This window comes from Misgurnus anguillicaudatus, chromosome 11, assembly GCF_027580225.2.
Source record: "Misgurnus anguillicaudatus chromosome 11, ASM2758022v2, whole genome shotgun sequence".
Lineage (NCBI taxonomy): Eukaryota > Metazoa > Chordata > Actinopteri > Cypriniformes > Cobitidae > Misgurnus > Misgurnus anguillicaudatus.
Window position 1 is genome coordinate 5,934,121 of NC_073347.2, and position 20,596 is coordinate 5,954,716.

Consider the following 20,596-nt stretch of genomic DNA (forward strand, 5'->3'; position numbering starts at 1 on the left):
CTGTCGCCTTTCAGCATTGTTGAAACTGGGGTTTAAATCTAAAACATTAACCAACTGGGGTCTGAGGGTTTTTGCAAGTCATAGACACAAAACTGATCTACTGTCATAGTTTTTAGAAAACTTGATCCAAACCTTAACATTCAAATACCTGAAAATTATGGTTTTGTACATGATCTTGGTTCACTTTGAATTGCACAAAAACAAACATGAATCAGGCGAATATAATACATGTTTCAATTCATACCACGGGCCTGTTGAATGCTTTATTCTGATTGGTTGAGAAATTTTCCGCAGGTGTTTATTTCTCTGTAAAACTCACACCTAAACTGTCAAATGTCTTAAAAGGGACATTTCTGAAGACATTTTAAGATGTAAAATAAATCTTTGGTGTCCCCAGAGTGCATTTGTAAGGTTTTTAGCTTATAGATAATTTATTACAACATGTTACAATTGTTACAAAGTGTGAGCAAAAATGTGCCGTTTTGGGTGTGTCCTTTAAAATGCAAATGAGCTGATGAAATGCAAACAACATCACAAGGGGAGCCAAATTTCAATGAGCTATTTTTCACATGCTTACAGAGAATGGTTTACCAAAACTAAGTTACTGGGTTGATCTTTTTCACATTTTCTAGGTTGAAAGAAGCACTGGGGATACAATTATAGCACTTAGGGGGCATGCACACCAAAGCTTTTAAATGCGGCTGAAAACACCAGGAGGTCGCCGAATGCCAGCTTTATTTCAGCTGACTGCCAGCTTTCTTCAGCTGAGCGCTTTGGTTGCTGTGATACTTCTGCTTTGTGTATTAGCCGTTGTACGATGCGTCGGTTGGTTGTTGTGATATTTGTCCCACCCCTCCTCCGCTGTGATTGGACGGCCGTGTGAGAACTGACACTGACAAGCTGAGCTTTTCATCGAAAGTTGAATATTTTTCAACTTTCAGCCCTGAAAAAAGCCCTAGCTGCTGGCTTCCATTGGAAACAATTGAAAACGTATGCTAGCCGCGGGCGTAAAAGCTTTGGTGTGCACGCTACCTTAAACTTTTAAGACCCGAAACTTGGTTTATCTTTTCTATTTCACATTTCTACCAGCTATTTTGGGGTTAGGAAGAACCAATAAATATAACAACCAAACATTTTTCTTTGAACATGAAGCAGTGCATTTGTCCATGTTTGTGTACAACAGGTTCCAGAATTAAGTATTATGGTGCAAACAAGAAAAAAAATTATGTCCACAGGTCTTAGGAGGTTAAACATGGAAAAAAGACAGATTTTCATTATATGTCCCCTTTAAAATAACCACCAGGTGTAATTCCATGGGTGTGCTTTACGTCGTGCCGCATTACCATCTTGGGTGTGCATTATTTTTGAATAATTAAATGGCCCGTCATAAATTATTCCTTACTTATACCACGGGTCTGTTGAATGCTATATTCTGATTGGCTGAGAAATGTTCCGTGGGTATGCATTCATTTCTGATAAGCGCACACCTAACTTGTCAAATGTCCTTAAAATAGGCACCAGAGCAATTTTTGTGGTAACCGTGGTATAAGAGGAATAGTTGACTCCGGTCCTTTTAATTATTTGAAAATAATGCACAGCCAAGGTGCAATGCGGCACAACGTGAATTTTCTTATAATTCAATGGCCCGTCGTCAATTATTCCTTACTTAACTCACAGGAAGTGTGCTACAGTAACTTAAAGAAAAAATATCATCTTTAAAATATATATCAGAAAAGATCCACTTTTACTATTACATAAACATAATAACACAACTAGGGATGTCCCGATCCGATCACGTGATCGGAAATTGGGCCCGATCACGTGGTTTCAGACTCGATCAGAATCGGACGTTACTTCCCGACCAGGACTCGGATACATATGCAGAGTTTAAAATCCATTAAGGCCTCGCTCTGCTCCGCGCCAGTGTACGCGCTGCGCTGGTGCGTGTGAACTGATGAGAAGAGAATAGGCTTGTTCGACTCCATGCAGCGCCGCAACAACCGGCAGCCGGATGACGTCCAAGTTCCGCGAGAGCGATTTTAACGCAAACTCCTTCGTATGATTTTGCGGATCACTCTCGCGGTAGTTTGACGTCACCTGGCTGTCGATTGTTGCGGCGCCGCATTAAGTCGGACAAGCCTATTGACGTGCTTTCAAATTCATTCATAGGCTTCACACTCGTGCGTGCAAGGAACCCACGACAAAACCGGGTTTTTACCGCTCATTTAAACGACGCGTTGATCGTTTTTGTCACCATGTGCTCAGACGCAGCTCCGCGTCTCACTCAGAACTTCAAGAACGCGCATTCGCGCAGGATACTGTAGAGATGAGAGATAGAGAGAGAGGTAAGAATGGTGCCCACGTCGAGAAAACTTAATAGAAGTCTAGAAACAAAGCATTAAAGTATGTCTAGCCATGTCACTCATCTCATTACAATATGTTAACTAGATAACTGGATACAACTGATTGTATAGTTTAATAAAATAATGTATTTTGATTATACAGATTAATTACGACCTAACTATAGTTTTTTTATAACTAACTGCTGACCAGCTTAGGGAATCTCTATGGCTAATTTATAAGATATATTGCTGAATCAGTATGTTGTTTTTCTTGTTAATTGAGTCTTTTTGGGTAGTCTATCTTATGCCTAGAATTAGTCAAGGAGGTTGATTCTTATAACTTCCTTCAAAGTTTGATCAATTGTGCATAATGACATGTGCAACAAATGCATAGGGTGTCAGACTCATAGATTTGCATAATTTAAAGTTCAGGTTTTAAAGTTTGGGTCAACCTGTGGCACAGCTTTAAAACTGAAACTTATAAAATCATATCAGAGGTCCAAAATGTCATTGAAACACACCAGTGTCTTTGCTGTCATCAGGATTAAACATTTTACCCCTCGAACCCTCCCTCCCAACAGAGCATCCCCACAAAACAAATCCCAATTTAACCCCTGTACATATACTATATATTCTCATTATTTTTTTAACACATCTGTAGTTATGCGCTGGCTCAGACTCTTTTGACTCCACACAGAAACAGCAATGCGTGCGGCATGACATAAGGAACATCCTGATTCTGTTTTTTTCGCTCTTATTTATGTATTATAGAAGTATCGGATCGGGACTCGGTATCGGCAGATACTCAAAATCAAATGACTCGGACTCGAGGGCAAAAAACCCTGATCGGGACATCCCTAAACACAACACATATTAATATGAAATTATTAGATTTAAAGTAAAACATCTGTGGCCCACAGACCATCCCCTCGAAGTAATCAGGACAGAAGTGCTCAAAAGTGGATGAAAGAGACGGATTAAAACACAAGGTGTGAATGGGAATGTCTCTGTCTCGTCCACTTGTGATCCGATCGACCAAAACGCATCTTAATACCAGGTGTAAACAGGGCCATAGAGACTTGCTATAGAGGGGATGCTATGCAGTTGCTTACAGGCCCAGCATGCTCTCACCCATTCACTTTTTCATCTCAGCAGTGAGTTTTGCACAGACAAGCAACGTTATTAAAATGTAAAAAAAAAAACTATTGCCATGGCTTCAGAATGGCAATAAAATTATATGGAAAGCAAGTTTTGAATTAAAGGCAGGGCGATGAGAGGCAGTTTCACATTTGGTGCGATTGCCTGGTCCGAACCAGAGTTCAATTGCTCCCCTCTCCCCATGCCCCCCAAAGACTGTGTTCACATATTATTTTTGCATCCGAACTGCGGTACGCTTGCATCATCAAGCTGCAGCCACCGCGTACTCATGTTGCTTGGCAACCGCTGTAAACGAGAAGACGACAAGCGTGATTGACGAACTGCAAGCCTGTTTTGGTATCTTAGTGGGGATATTCCATATCATACGTAATTAACAGCGGTTCACTTCCACGATTTGGTACCATTCTGGAGTTCACATGAATCAGACCCCAGACCACCCTTTTTAACCTGATAAGGAACACTGTGCCGTACACGGTACACTGCCTCCCTTGCACATGAGGCTGCATAAACGTCATTGTAACTTTGAAGCATTAAATCTTCAAAATATACGGTCATGCGGCACATCGTTGGAAAGCTTAGACTTTCGGGATTCCATTAAGCGCACACATAAAGCATAATATGATTTTTAGCAGTCATAAAACTGTAATCTAGTTGTAAGTTACCTGAACCGGGCGGCGCCGATTTAGGATATTTACTTACCTTCAAAATCTTCCCTTTATCCGCTTCGGTGAAATTGTCCAAAACAAATTGTTCATAAATCCCCAAAAGTCCAAAGAAGTAGCCATTAGAGGATGGGTACATGGTGGTCATAAAGGGATGGACATGGTCAGAAACAATGCTTAGGTAGGCCGTGGCATTTAAACGATGACCAATTGGCACTAAGGGGCCTAAAGTGTGCCAAGAAAACATCCCCACACCATTACACCACCAGCCTGCACAGTGGTAACAAGGCATGATGGATCCATGTTCTCATTCTGTTTACGCCAAATTCTGACTCTACCATCTGAATGTCTCAGAAATCGAGACTCATCAGACGAGGCAACATTTTTCCAGTCTTCAACTATCCAATTTTGGTGAGCTCGTGCAAATTGTAGCCTCTTTTTCCTATTTGTAGTGGAGATGAGGGGTACCCGGTGGGTTCTTCTGCTGTTGTAGCCCTTTTGCCTCAAGGTTGTGCGTGTTGTGGCTTCACAAATGCTTTGTTGCATACCTCGGTTGTAACGAGTGGTTATTTCAGTCAAAGTTGCTCTTCTATCAGCTTGAATCAGTTGGCCTATTCTCCTCTGATCTCTAGCATCAACAAGGCTTTTTCGCCCACAGGACTGCCGCATACTGGATGATTTTCCCTTTTCACACCATTCTTTGTAAACCCTAGAAATGGTTGTGCGTGAAAAGCAGATTGTGAAATACTCAACGCTCAAAATTGCTTAAATCACCTTTCTTTCCCATTCTGACATTCAGTTTGAAGTTCAGGAGATTGTCTTGACCAGGACCACACCCCTAAATGCACTGAAGCAACTGCCATGTGATTGGTTGATTAGATAATTGCATTAATGAGAAATTGAACCGTTTCCTAATAATCCTTTAGGTGAGTGTAAACTGCAAACATTATTTATTTATGCTGTGATGCATTCTGGGAATATACTCTAATTTTCCAAACCTGTTTTTAAAAAACAGAAAAAAATGAGAACCTAATACATAAAATGACATGGAAAGATGCGCGTATTAAGTGAACAGGAAGGACTGGCGTAACATATGCAGCAAAATTGGAATTTGCTGTATGTATTGCATGAGTTTTCACACTGCGTGCCATGCAAGCACTTCATAAGAATGTGTTGCATGACAAATTGCAAGTTCATCCAGCAAAAACTTGGATAAATGAGGTAACAGTTCAAAGCAGGGTAGTATTTCCAACACAAAAAATATAAGAAATGTTAACAAAACGGCAAAATCAATGAGCAGTAAAAGAAAACTTCCTGTATAAATACAGTAAATCTCTTGCTTGTGAGTGCAACTCCAGTAATCCTAAACATTTGACACGTTTCTCTGGGTTATGTTATCCGCATTTATTTCATGGCTCTATTCTAACAGAGCAGTCTTACAATCGTCTAAGCCAAGGCCATTATATTTTAAATCTCTGTGATAAATATGATGGTTAAAGTTGGTCTGGAAAAATTGTGCAATTGGACCCTGTGCTTCAGTCCCCTGTTGCCTTGGGTTGAGGACTGTGGTAAAATGTTTCACCTTTACTGAAATCTGTGAACTTCAGCAGATGTCATAAGGTCTGACAGCCGCTGCAACTTTGCTGAGATCTCTGAGGAACGGGACAAGTGTATTTCTCTGGGCATTCTTCAAAGAGCATGTCCTGGCTTCACTTAAAAGCTATAGAGGTTGGGCTTTGTAATGGGGACCTTGTTTCATCTGTGGCTTGTTGTAGTTTCGTTCACAAGACTGCTGTCAAAGGTTGAGGCTGTACTGAGAGCCATTGGGCTGAATGCACTTTCTGGGGGTGGCCAGGGCTAGGTGGCCCTCCTCATTAAAAAGTGACAAAAACACACTATTACCTGGGGAACAGTGTTGGGCATGTTACTTCCAAAGTGTAATACATTATATATCACAATTACTGTCATTTGAAAGTAATTAGTTACATTACAATATTACTGTCTCTGACCTGTAATGAGTTACATTGGTCATTAGTTTGGTTTTGCTGGCCTAAATGTTTAAAAAGTCAGATGTCAAAAATTGAATGATTGTGAAAGGCTTTCTATGTGTTTTTTTCTTTTTCGAAAAGAACAATGTAAGATGAATCTTTTAGATTAAACATTCTGTATTTTCATTTACTGTACACGTATGTATGTAATAAAGAGAAATAAATTAGATATATTGTACTTTTAGCAATAAAAAGCAGTATGTTTGTATGAACTCAGACATTAAAACTGATAACACACCGCTCATCCGGCTTCACCGCTCATCCGAGAGTCATAGTGACTGGTGCTACTTTAATATTTAACTTGTCTCTTTGTTCATGCCAGGATAAATAAAATACCTAACTGGTGCCAGGATATTTCAAATCAATATTTCATGTCCAATTATTTACTCATGTGTCAAGTAGTCAGGTATTACAGTAAGTAGAATACTTTACAGTACATAGCTGGTTGTGATCGAAATTAAATCCTGACAGGATAAGAACAAACAAAACAGAAAAAAATGAATAAATAAAATCACTTCAACTTAGTTGCTTCTCTACGATATGATTAAGATAAAAAAGAGAACAATTTAAAAAGAGAAATGTGATGAGAGTCTTTAGTTTTTGTTGAGAAAAATGTAGTGACTCTTTTGATAAAGTAACAAGATAATCAAATAAAATACATCAAACAGAACCACATTCTGACATCTTTTAAATGATACAAAAGCAAACTCTGTGCAGTGCAATTTTCCTCTGTGGCAGTGAATGGATATTTAAACACGTACTGTAGTGTAAGTTTTTAACAATATTGTTTTGTATACTATTTGCTGACACTGCATTTATGCATTTCATTTCAGGTTGTCTGGCTTTATGTTGCCATCACCCATCGTAAGTTCCGGGTCAATATTGGCTCTGTGGTTTACTACGGATTTCGCCGTTAGTGCCCAAGGATTTAAAGCAATCTATGAAGGTAGGAAAAATGGTTATTACTATACAAGCATATAATGATTACTGTATATTAAGTCCCTGGGGTGATGTGACCTTAAATTTTGTGTCAAACCACTACAACCGTAAACATATTCTTAAATGAATTTTTATCACTATGCACTTTTCTATTTGAAGTAATTTGATTAAACATTTATTTGTTTTTTAAATGTTGCAAATTAGTTTGGTTAAAAATAATTTTCCATTATTTAAAAAACAAAATTACAATTGTCATTCTGAAAATGTCAATGAAACTGAAATGAGTCGTCGTCGTATTTTTGAGTATTGTTTTTCACATTTATGCCTGTTGTTGAATTGGCTTGCACACCCTCATTTATCTGACTCAGGTGTATTTGCTCTGTTCTGGTCTATAAATCTGTATTAAGGTCAACAGGATGGCACATGAATCACGATGATTTGGTTTGGATTGAAGTCCAAGTCTAGTGTTGCATTTAAACACTCTAATAGGCTTCTCTCTCTTACTTTCTCTATGGTTTTGTAAAGTGTTGTCTTGTGTCCTACAGAGTTTGGTTTTGTTTGCTCGTCCACTCAGATTGATTGTTAGGCTCAGAGAAACTAGATTTACACACCCTGCAAACTCATCAATGGGCTTTTTTAGGTAAGCTTTGGGATTAAAAGAGGCACTCTGGACTGGAGTTGATTTAATTCTGTTCTGGCTTTGTTACCTACAGCCATTTGTTTTATTTTAACAGAAAATATCAGTGCGAGGGCAGAAATTTTAAACTTGAGTGGACCTCGGTGAAATAGGGTGGCCCTCAATGCTTTCAAATTAAATATTTTACAATATAGTAGTAGTTAAAAGGATTACATTTTACATTACATTACATTACTTTTTTTGAGTCATGCAATAATTTTCAGTTTAGCAAAAAATGGAAATAAGGAAAATAAAATAAAGACAAATGAAGAAATTATAAGCACATAAAAACACAAATAAAGTCTAACAGTAGTATTTAGGAACAGAAATATAATCAAATGAATAATAACTGTCTACAATTAATCTTTTTAAAGCTAAAGAAAAGATTTTCCTTTTGTCTTCTGATTAACTTTAAGACCAGACAAGCACGGATCCATTTACTGACACTGATCTGATTTCTTTCTGAACTGTTTGTGTTCACTTTAAGACATAACTGACTTTATTATGAGAATACAGGTCAAGGCTTTGGTATTTTGAGATAATTTTGTGTGTATGTCTTTGTCAGGTGCATAGAGGTCTCTGTGTTTACGTGCTTTTTGAAATGCGCGTCTCCGTGCGTGCGCTAATAAGTGTGTGTCCATTTGAGTATATGTGTGCACAGAAAACAGCTGACTTTAACATCTTCTTGCGCTCAAATAGTTTAAAATGGCTTGAATTTTAACATTTGCCAGGTTTAGAAACACATGCAAATGATAAACTTTCTTTATAAATAGTTATTTCTGAATGATATTTTGTGTCTCTTCTAACTGGGTGGGCCAGCCGTCAAACTGAGTGGGCCAGTGCCACCCTGGCCTTTATGTAGCCTCACCATTGGTTCATATGAAATTTTACTTGATGTTAAATGATTTCACAGATAAAAGGTATACAGTTTTCTAGTTTGTTTGGTGTTTTTTTACTTGCAAAAAATATTAGTGTGTCTATTCTAAGATAGCTTTGCTTCAGAAATAGTAACTTTAATCCTTTTTTAATATCCTATTTTAACAATTGCAAGAAAAGATGTTTCACTTAAAATTAGTCTTTCTGAGAAATGATGTACAAATCAACCGATGCATTGTGGCATTTTATCATACTTTCACTGTGTTTTTTGTCAGCCATGGTCACTATAAACCATCATTAAATGGAAATAGATTTGTTAAAATCCACCTTTTGTGTTTCAATTTTTATGTAAACCATGTCCAAACTGTGGCATTTGTAATCATGGTTGAAATGTAATACTGTCCTAATGAATACAGTTCTTCAATATTGGATAAAAAGTTCAATATCAGTTCAATTCAATATCACACGGTGACCAGTGTTCCAGTTTAGGTCATGCCAAACAAGTCCCATAACCCTAAAATCGCAATGCTTTCCAGACTATGAGATACCCTCATGGATTTTTCATGAACTTTAAATATCACTGGACCTTTGATCCCAGGCCCTTAGGGCATCTTGAAGACTATCACGTACTGTATGTCACACAATATATTAAAGTTATGACTTCTGAGGCCTTAAGCTCATGAATTATACTCAGTAGTGTCGACGTATCTGTACAGAGACGTATTTTCAGTCTCTTCTAACCTATTTCCCGGACGTGAACTACGGCAGTCGTAACTCAAGTCGTGCTCGCCTGAAGCCTTGTTAGGCGATAACTACTGGCGGATCTGGAAGGCTGTGCGAGCGGCGTCTTTTGCAATACCATCATCCATTTTTTTATGTCTGCACTGTGCATGAAACATAGTCTATTTTTATGACCATATGGTCGTCGCAGAGAGGCTGTACGCTGTGGAATGCAGATGTGTTGACAATGTGTGATTTGTACGTGCTGTGCAACAGAGATGTTTCTCCCGGTGTGAAAGCTTTATTCCCCATTCTTTGCTTCGGACACAATTACGTCTCACAAACTGCTCATGAACATGCCCTGCCGTTTCTTTCTGCCTACCTACGGCTTATGTGAAACCAGTGTGATGCCTTAAAATGTGTTAAACTGTTGCTTTTGATTCAGGCTGTTCACCGACGTCTTTTCTCGGCAGTGGTGGTGCTTTAGTCATTGATATTGAAATGGATGAAAGTTGGGGATATAGTGTTTTCTAGTTGACTTGTTTTATGTGTATTAGCTGAAGTTTTCACTGTGTATCATTTTCATGAATGTGTGACCTTTCTCAGTTATGCATTGCGACTGCACCTCTCACCCCATTACAGGCCAATCCATCAGGTTAATGGTATTTTGTATAGGCGTTTCCTCTGGTGGACAAATAGGCACAGTTTAATCTACATGAATCAAGCTTTCCTCTTCTTTTATCCGGTTTTATAGCCAGTATAACTGTAAGTACATTATAAACAGAAATGGCAGAAATGTTTTTTTATAATTTTTAAACCCCATATATGTGTCTACTGTAACTGAACACATATCCATTTACATGTCAACATTTTGTAAAACTGACTTTCGTGATCAACCGAACTCACACAGGAATCTGAATTATAATGCTACTGGGAATCTGTGTGGCAGATTTGATGCATATCTCAATATTGTAAGAAACTCAGTACAGCTAAAAGCACAAATCTGACTGGATTTTAAATCTGAGAATGATGAAACCTTCAGAATAAATATTATGAAATAATTTAAAAACAATGCTATGTGATTTTATTAAAAGACTCTAAAATATTGTGACCTCAATATAAGAGTTTTTGACTAAACTCCGCCCACAGGAATACATCAGTCACCAGCTTTTTTTTGGATGACTTAGTTAAGGCGGTAGGGTTTCCCAGCTTAGGCGGGCCGCCCGAACTGCAAAGTGCTGCGGGAAACTCTGGGCCTAAACTTAACCAAAGCTACATACTGTATATGTACACAATAAGCACAATACAGGATGTGAAAAGCTTTATTCTAATGTAAGTAGTTAGACATTAAACATAAACCATTTTTTATTCCCTGACGTTGATACATGTTGTTGAGCACTGGCATTTTTTTACTTCCCAGCTCTGCAACAGTTGAATGAAAATTCATAAAGGCGCACCACAAGCTAATGTATTACAAATATTCAGAAATCAATAGTGGCTTGGAGGCCCTCAACTTATTGTGTGTGCATTTAAATGTTCAAGTATGCAGCAGTATTTCATCGGTGCCTACATGCATTGTCGTTCAGATCATGGCATCCATATATATCCCACAGGTTTCCCAGCAGCCTTTAGAGTACGGCTTATGGGCCATTACACCCAACTAATTGTAATCTATTTGCCTGCAGTGTTGAGCGCCACAGCAGTATACTGAATGAACGTACAACCTCTCAGCAATTTTCACTCGTATTACTGCCAGGAATCCTGGATGGCAATATATGCTTATTTGATCAACAGTGTCACACTGCAGTTAGCGCTATAGTGCTAAAGCTGTCTGATAACTTTATCCTGCACCTTCATGTTGTCCCAAATCTAATTGTAGAGGTATTCTCAGCAAAGAACAAAAATGTGATAATGCAGTCTGGTCTCACTCTTAATACGTAGTATTAATATGTAATCCATAGGTCTAAAGAACGAGTACTCGATTAACTGGGGGCGGGGCAATCAAAGGGGGCGGGGCGTACACGTCATGGTGAAAATTAGAATATTTTAATTAAAAACTTCATATAACTTAATTTTGAAGAAACTATGACAGAACAATGAACACATAGCCTACTAGATTATTAATGAATTAAATGTTTTTAATAGAAACCTTCTTTTACAGGAATAGCTGCGTGATGAAGCTGCGTGATGAAAGCGCTTTCTATATGACGCACTCTACATAATATTAAGCCTTTATACAACATAAATGTACAATGTGCATCTAAGTTTTCAACTAAGTTATGTACATAAAGTTTAAATCCCTTTGTGGATGTGCATCATAAACAGTGCGCTTTTAAACACGGCCAGTCAAAGCACAAGCTTCATAACATTAAGCAGCTTTAAGTCTTTTGCTATCATTTTAGCGATTAGCTGTGTCGTGTCGTCCCCTTACCTGTTCTCAGTCAAGATGTAATGTTAATTCTCGTATGGCTCTCAGGTATCTCTTGACATTTGATGTTTAAATATAAGATGATATCTCATTGAACTTTTGACGGTGCTGTACATTTTGCACCTGATAGTGCCTCAGTGATGTGAGGTGTGGCCGGTTTCACGGGATTGGCGGGCTGCCGCGTATGGCGCGGATCGGCGGGTTGCTGTGGCGCGGGTGCGTGGAATTATCTGTTTGTTTTTAAATCACGCATGGTAATGTTACTGATGTCATACGCCGGTCTGCGTAGCTCGAGACAACGTCAAACACGCATCATCAGACCCACGCTGCGTCCGAAAACTCAAGGCAGTGACTCGTTGCCTCGCTGCCTCACGAGGAAATGACTTCGGAGGCATGAAGGCAGCTCAGAGAAAGACTTTCAGACACACTTCAAAGGCAGCGTGTTTGAAATATAAACAGAGAGCGCCTTTGTGATAACTAATCACATATTTGAAAACTACAATACTAATTTCTCGCTAGAAATGCAATTTAAAGGTGTAAAAAGTGAAAATCTACCTTTATTTACACTAAATGTGTGCTCCAGTCGCGTCCTTGGCCGCCATTTTTTTTTCGAACTCGACCAGGCTCGACCAATCACATTCTTATTGTACGCCCACGGATAGGTATCTCACGAGACAGGAAGTAAACCAAACATTGAATTCGGACATGCCTTGATGCCTTCCTGCCTCGGAAAGAGTTTTTCTCAATTTAGAGTTTTCGGACGCAGCCCCAGTCTTTACTAACACATGCAATTGTATCGCTAACCAGACATCCAAATGCCGCCATATCCACAATAAATAAATAAATAAATAAACAAACCCACATGATCATCGTTTTCGTGATCAATCATGGATGCCACGTTCGAGAACTCGAGCAATCGAGTATTGGTGCCCATCCCTAATATGCAACTTTCAAAGACACAAGACGTATTTTAGTAAATTTTAGAAATTTTAGTAACCATATAGCATTTAAAAGATATTTTACATCGCTACACTGAAAAAAAAGATTCATTCAATTTATCAATTTATTTAAGCTACATTTAAATCCGGGTTCTCTCCTTTTTCTTTCCTAATTTCAAAAGAAAATCGACTGAAAGCTGGCAATGTCGCGAATCTGTGACGTAGCACGCAAGAGCCAATGAGCTTTTGATATCACTGTCCTAAAGCAATGTGTCATAAAGCTTCTTGAAGCACAATATTTGAATTCAAATTTATATGAATTTGAGATTTGATGTTTATGGTCGCTGATGAGAACTAGGAACAAGATTGCTGGATAAAGAGCTGAGTTTGGATCTGTTTCTTGAAATTGAATGAATTTTAATGATGTGGATTACAGCGAATTAATACAATTACACTGCAAAAAAATTACTTTCTTGCTTAGTATTTTTGTTTTGTTTTCAGTAAAGATATCAAAAAATTCCTAAATTAAAATGTATTTTCTTGATGAAAACCTAGGAAATTAAGTCTAGTTTTTAGACTAAAAATATAAACTTTAAGTAAATTAGCGCTTAATTGAATACGATTTTTTTTTTAATAAATAAGTTTACTTTTTTCATAAATCCTTAATTCAAGAAAAATTGTCTTATTCCATTGGCAGATTTTTTTTGCTTGTTTTAAGCACAAATAAATTTTATACTTGTCTAAAAACTAGACTTATTTTCCTAGGTCATTTTGCTCATCAAGAAAATACATCTTAATGTAAGTATTTTAAAATACAAAACAAAAATGCTAAGAAAGTCATTTTTTTGCAGTGTAACATCTTTTGTGAATGTATGTTGTGTTTTGGTGTAATTAATATTGCATAGGAGAAATTAAATTAAAAGTCTTAAATAAGTCAGAAAATACAACTGAAAACATGTCATTAAGATGAGTAAGAAACGGCAATGCGCGCAATTGTACTATTTATGAATATGATTTTCTGTAAAGCTGTTAAGTAATGAACATATTTGTCATGTCAATATTATACGTTTCAGTGTGTATGAAAATGTAAATGAATGTGTGTACTTTACGTAAATATACACACCCCAGATAGCACAGGTACGTCTGCAAGATGTCTGGTAAAGATCTGGAGATCTGGAATACATCTGGTGTGTAAAAACATCTTATAAAGGTCTTAGAAAGGGCTGCTTTACATACATTCTAAATCAAAAACGTCTTGCAGACGTCTTCAATATGTCTATATGACATCTTTTAGGAAACGTCTCAGAGATGTATTGCAGATGAGCAAACAATCTAAATAATACGTCTTGCAGATGTAAACGCAGACATCAAATAGACGTCTTCGAGATGTATGTGTGCTATCAGGGACATATTCTCATGAGATTGGATAATGCCTAGAAGGTCATATGGACAGCATTAATGCTATAGATATATCTGGCATTGAGCATTGCAAAGCAAATTCTTTGATTTGACTTGAAGCAAATGGTCTGAAATTCATTGCAAAGTGGTCATTTTGAAATCACAGCACTGCACCAGAGCTGCCTTTGCAGACTCTTCATTAATCTGTGTTAACATTTCCTTGCATTGCATTATCTGCTCATATACGGCTCTTGTAACATTTTAATCACAGGAATATAAAGCCAACATTGTTTGCTTTGGATGCAATGGCAGATGAGTAATTGCGTCTTATATTTAGTTCTCTAAAATGAAGTATCTCATCGGAGCTTCATTGAAAAGACTCAAAGAAATGACAGCTTCTACCTCTGATAAGGGCCGACAAGGGAAGGCTCTGGTAGGGACCTGCTCTGGAAGATATGAATCAATTAATTTCCCTACTCACGGCCAAATCCTGAGATAGTAACTGGTCTGTCAAACGTGATGAGCCATCTGACCAACATTTAATCAACCCTACAGAAGCAGAGTGTAATTTAAAGACAGGACAAGTGGATAGATTGGATTACACCGAGGGCCAACCCTTGCTTATCAGAGCAGCGGTCTGTTCTGTCTGTGCTCATTCAATTGTTCTTTTAGCTCTTATTTCAAACGTCCACCACAGTCAAAAAGCCAACTGTTGACGCTAAAAAAGGTTAAAAGCTGCTTATTTGGTTGATGCTCATTCAATTGGTCTTGTCGATACGAGCACTTTTCAAAGCGGACAAATGTAGGGCTAAGAGCTGTTTGGTGTGCCTTCATAATGATGTTACATAATGACCAGCACTATCTCATGGCAATTTGTACGTGTTTTACGGGGTGGCTAATTCGTATGACCATATTTTAAATTTTTTACGATTTGCCTTGACCCTTGTGATGTTGGGGTTAGGGATGGGGTTTTGTTTTTGTTTTTTATGATAATCATACGGTTGTGCATGATTAACTTTGTAGGAATTCATACAAAATTAGCCAACTCATAAAATATAGTTAGTAGATGTGCTTTGCAAGTCGATACTGTTATAGAATGTGTGTGTATGTGTGGGGGGGCATTGATGCATATAGGCTTATATATATATATAATATATAATGCATACATATATTTTGGAATATGGAACGAGGATCAAATATAAGTTTCTTAACAAGCGTGGGTAGGTGGAGATTTATTTTTTATCTATCAAACAACACATGGTTCAAGTGAGGAACCTCACTGTTCGTCTGTACCTTAAGCTTTGTGATGTACTAATGTTGTTAATGTTATTTGTTTTATTAGGAATACAATTAAATATTTTAAAGAAAAGCCTAAAATTGTCGAATTATGGGTTGTATTTAGAAACATCATTTTTTTGTGATATAAATCAATAATAAGATTAATATTGTAATTTGGTATTGTGAGTGAGATGTTTTGACAATTTAAGTTAATCAAATATTTTCTCATAAGCCCTGAATAAATACTATATTTACATATTTGTATGTTTTTTATCTTATTTTCTCTTGTCAAAGCTGTAGTCAAACACAGTTATTACACATCCTCCAGAAATACCGAGATGTGAAGATCAAGCAGCCACTAACTTAAGTTTTGTTTTTTACTTAACAATTTGTACTACACAAAAAAAATTGGAGTAGGATTTACTTGAAAAAAGCTATAGGAAACAAATTTCACACAGAAAAGGCACAAATATTAAACACAGTTATCAGCTGCTTTAACTAGAATTTTCTAAGTAAGATTTTAAAGTATTTTTTTAATCCAGTGTGGCTATAGTTATACCTGAAGGTAGACTTTTTCATTATGGTGAAAACATCTGGGGCCTCATGTATAAAGCGTGATGCCCCAGTATATACCACGCAAAGGTTGTGACCTAACAGCTGAAGATGATTCATATACGCACACTTGCAGATGATTTGTGATTTATAAAGGTAACATTGCTTTGTTTTATAAGTCTTCATATTTTTGGCTTTTGTGCGTATGTAGACTTTTAGTAAGGATCCTACGCACAGTTTTATAAATGAGACCCCTGGTTTACCTTCATAAAAGGTTTTATTTTCCAATACGAAAAGCATTGCATTCTGCATGTGAGAAATGATTTGATCTGCAGTAAATCCATCAGTGCAGGAGTCAAATGCTCAGCGGTGTTTGTTTTTGCTGGACCTTTTGCCTTTGTTTCACCTCTGAAATTTTCACTGGGGATTAAGGTGCACAGCAGCTTTCATTATGAAGGAATTCTCATGGTATTCCAAGTGAAATGTGTTCAGCACATGGCAGCACAAGAAGGCTGTTTTTGCCTTGCGTATGGCACGTCCAGAGGCACTTTTCATTCGTACAGAATTCTGCTTGATTTGCTTCATTTGTAATTGCACTCAGTTTGAACTGCAAGTCTGCATGTTGGAGGAACATTTTTCGAAATATGTGCTCCATTTTCCTAAGTGTTTTTTTTTCCCACTTATGACAGGAGATATTTAATTGATTTATTATTGCAATGTGTGGTGGCTGAGAATCCATGGACTGTCATCACTGCAATGTACTGTTCAACAAAATAATGACCTTTAGTGCGAGTTAAATAAACAGATTTTCTTTTTTTACAAAATAACAAGAATCATATTTATACTCTAAAAGTGCTGTGTTATTTTAAAGAGCACCTATTACATTGCTAAAAACAATGATATTTTGTGTACTTGGTGTAATACAATGTGTTTGCGTGGAAAAACACATTAATTTCCACATATCACACATTATTGTGGCTCCGTTATCTGCATCCCTGAAACGCGTTAATTTTGTACAAAGCTCATTGTTAATACTGTGTTTGACGCCTTTTCGCCTTCAGAACTGCCTTTATTCTACATGCCATTCATTCAACAAGGTCCCAAAGCATTCTTTATAAATGTTAGCCCATATTAATAGGATAGCATCTTGCAGTTGATGGAGATTTGTGGGATGCACATCCAGGGCACGAAGCTCCCGTTCCACCACATCCCAAAGATGCTCTATTGGGTTGAGATCTGGTGACTGTGGGGGCCATTTTAGTGCAGTGAACTCATTGTCATGTTCAAGAAACCAATTTGAAATGATTCGAGCTTCGTGGCATGGTGCATTATCGTGCTGGAAGTAGCCATTAGAGGATGAGTACATGGTGGTCATAAAGGGATGGACATGGTCAGAAACAATGCTCAGGTAGGCCGTGGCATTTAAATGATGCCCAATTGGCACTAAGGGGCCTAAAGTGTGACAAGAAAACATCCCCCACACCATAACACCACCACCACCAATCTGCACAGTGGTAACAAGGCATGATGAATCCATGTTCTCATTCTGTTTACACCAAATTCTGACTCTACCATCTGAATGTCTCAACAGAAATCGAGACTCATCAGACAAGGCAACATTTTTCCAGTCTTCAACTGAGCTTGTGCAAATTGTAGCCTCTTTTTCCTATTTGTAGTGGAGATGAGTGGTACCCGGTGGGGTCTTCTGCTGTTGTAGCCAATCCGCCTCAAGGTTGTGTGTGTTGTGGCTTCACAAATGCTTTGCTGCATACCTCGGTTGTAACGAGTTGTTATTTCAGTCAAAGTTGCTCTTATTGGCTTGAATCAGTCGGCCCATTCTCCTCTGACCTCTAGCATCAACAAGGCATTTTCGCCCACAAGACTGCCGCATACTGGATGTTTTTCCCTTTTCACACTATTCTTTGTAAACTCTAGAAATGGTTGTGCGTAAAAATACCAGTAACTGAGCAGACTGTGAAATACTCAGACCGGCCCATCTGGCACCAACAACCATGCCCCGCTCAAAATAGCTTAAATCACCTTTCTTTCCCCATTCTGACATTCAGTTTGGAGTTCAGGAGATTGTCTTGACCAGGACCACACCCCTAAATGCATTGAATCAACTGCCATGTGATTGGTTGATTAGATAATTGCATTAATGAGAAATTTAACCGGTGTTCCTAATAATCCTTTAGGAGTGTAAATTATGTTGATTTGACAAAAATGCTGCATTTCTTTTACAGTGTAAGTGAGCAACTCTCTTCTAACAATCATATAATTATTTCATCTTATCATAATGATTATTTACATCAGCGCTCTGCATTATTAAGTCACTGTACAATTTTTTGGTAAATAAAACTTTGATGGGCCACACAGCTGTCACCATTAATTCATAACTTTCACTTGTGAAATATTGATTCCTTTTGCTTTGGCCAGAAACACCTCTGATGGTCGGTTAAATTACATTTAACAACAATTCCAGTCCAACTGAATTTATGACAGTGTAGGTAATATTCAGATTTATTGATTTTCCCACGTCAATACGTCCAAGGACAGACTCTCTAAGAGCTTGTGTCCTTTCTACAATCCATAAAATGTAATCTCCTTCACCCAAAAGCACACTTTTCCCAAGAGTCCATGCACACAAATGTCCATGTTTCCCTCAGGGAATCAAGATATGTTCTTTAGAATAACTTTACAACAAGAATGCACTCGGGAACAGAAATATAGCTTTTATCAAAGAAAAAATTCCCAAAAGAAGTTTCTTCTGTTTGTTGTATTCAGGAATGTTATTGTTGTAAGCTTTCAGCTTTGAGAATTGCATTTCTTGTGTGTGTATAGTTTTTTTGTGTGTGTGACTTTTTGGTTTGTGAATGTCCTTGGCCTGCTTAAAACATGATTTTGAGAGTTGGCATGTCATTGGCATGTTGATATGCACAACAACACAACACAATAATCTAATATGCACACACTGTACTGCCATCATCTAATACTGTAGAAGTCATTTGTTTAGTTTAGATTTAAGTAATCCTTTTTTGATAGTGAGTGAATTTTTTGTACTTTTTCATGCTCCATCCACCTTTTTGGACTTATTTTCACAGAGCTAGTTACAAAAGTGTCAATCTACAGTAAAATGCCTACAACACTTTAAAACCTTGAGTTAAAGGTATAGCGGAAGATTTCCGTTTTCTGGGTGGATCATCAAGACTATTGGTCATCCCAGATGTCAATCATTCTGATTATATGTTGACGTATAACCGTCGTACGTGCTCGCCTCTAGGTTTGCTTGCTGCACATGCGCACTTTCACGTGTATGTGTGTTGTGCTACGGTTTCAAACATTCATTGAAGCTCGCGTTCTTGCTGTGTTTTTTTTTTCAAAATGTCTGAGGGTCGCAAGAGAAAAAGTGTCTACGAATTGTATGACAAGAAGAGAAAGGACTATAAAGAAAGAAGGGAGGATGGAGGGAGAGTGTTGCGTGTATATCGAGGGGCGGTTCTTTTAAATAATTCGGGAAAATCTTCCGCTATACCTTTAAGCTTTATTAACATCTACGTCGGAATGATGTTAATTATCACAGAGAATTTCAAATGTTCCTTTAAAAATTGAACAACTACACGCATGGCCAGCTATTCATATACTGTATAATGAAAGTTTATTGACTTCAGTAGACTTCCATGCATTTAACAAATTCTCCTGATATATCTATTTGTATTCAATATTTACCCAGAATATTTCATTAACACAATATGGGAATACTGCGTCATGCTGCTTAGAAAGACTTCGGGCAGTTTGACTTTCTTTGACCTCTCTTTTGAATATTTCCATATGCAAATTTTTATTCATACGCCTTAAGAAAAATGATTCTGCACAGATCCATTTACATGCAGGCTGGACTTGAAAATACTCACATGTAAATGTGTCACTTATGATAGACATTGAATGAGATAGAAATAGATTGCATTAAACATTTGTTTGTACTATTTTGGGGTATAAGAACATTCTTCATAGCACAGAGATGAGAACCCTTTTCTTACCCAACCCTTTTCTGATGTGAATCATGTTATAGCGCTATGAAATGCGATATGGCTCGGAGCGCTTGATGAAGTAGCCAAAAAAAATAAATAAATAAATAAAAGAAAGAAAGCAACGCGTTTCTTCAGCACAGTAATGGCATCGTGAGATATTGTCTCTTGCTGCGTAAAGTAGTTTGTTTTTTTCTCTTTGCTTTAGGCGGCTTTCAGGTTGTTGATCTCTGTAATTCGTTTTGAAAATCACCAGGTCTATGAGACTGCAGCTTCACAGATGGTTGGATTAGCTATTTCGTTCGGATCTCCAGCAGTCTTAACTGCTTTTGTTAAGGCTGATGAGAGGGTGGGAGAAAACGGGCCTTTAGCTAGATATTATTTTTAGGAAGATTATTCTGCAGACGTTCACGCAGAATACCATCGTGGTTACTTATGCCGAACGCGTCGCTAGGTTTTGATATGACTATAAAGATTACCCGCTCTTGGCAATTTACACGTCCCCTAAATAAATGCACATCCCCTGTCTGGGTCTGAAGTGGTGTTATTGGGATGC

At 37.6% G+C, this 20,596-nt stretch overlaps 1 protein-coding gene across 2 annotated transcripts in view; it reads left to right on the forward strand.

Annotated features, from left to right (window-relative positions):
* The window catches only part of csmd1a (CUB and Sushi multiple domains 1a), a 696,936-nt gene that overhangs the window by 262,902 nt on the left and 413,438 nt on the right, over positions 1-20,596 (forward strand). For both annotated transcript variants that reach the window (XM_073872919.1, XM_073872920.1), the window contains exon 3: positions 7,044-7,156. In XM_073872919.1, the coding sequence (XP_073729020.1) occupies positions 7,044-7,156 (113 nt within the window). The remainder of the gene's footprint in view (positions 1-7,043; positions 7,157-20,596) is intronic.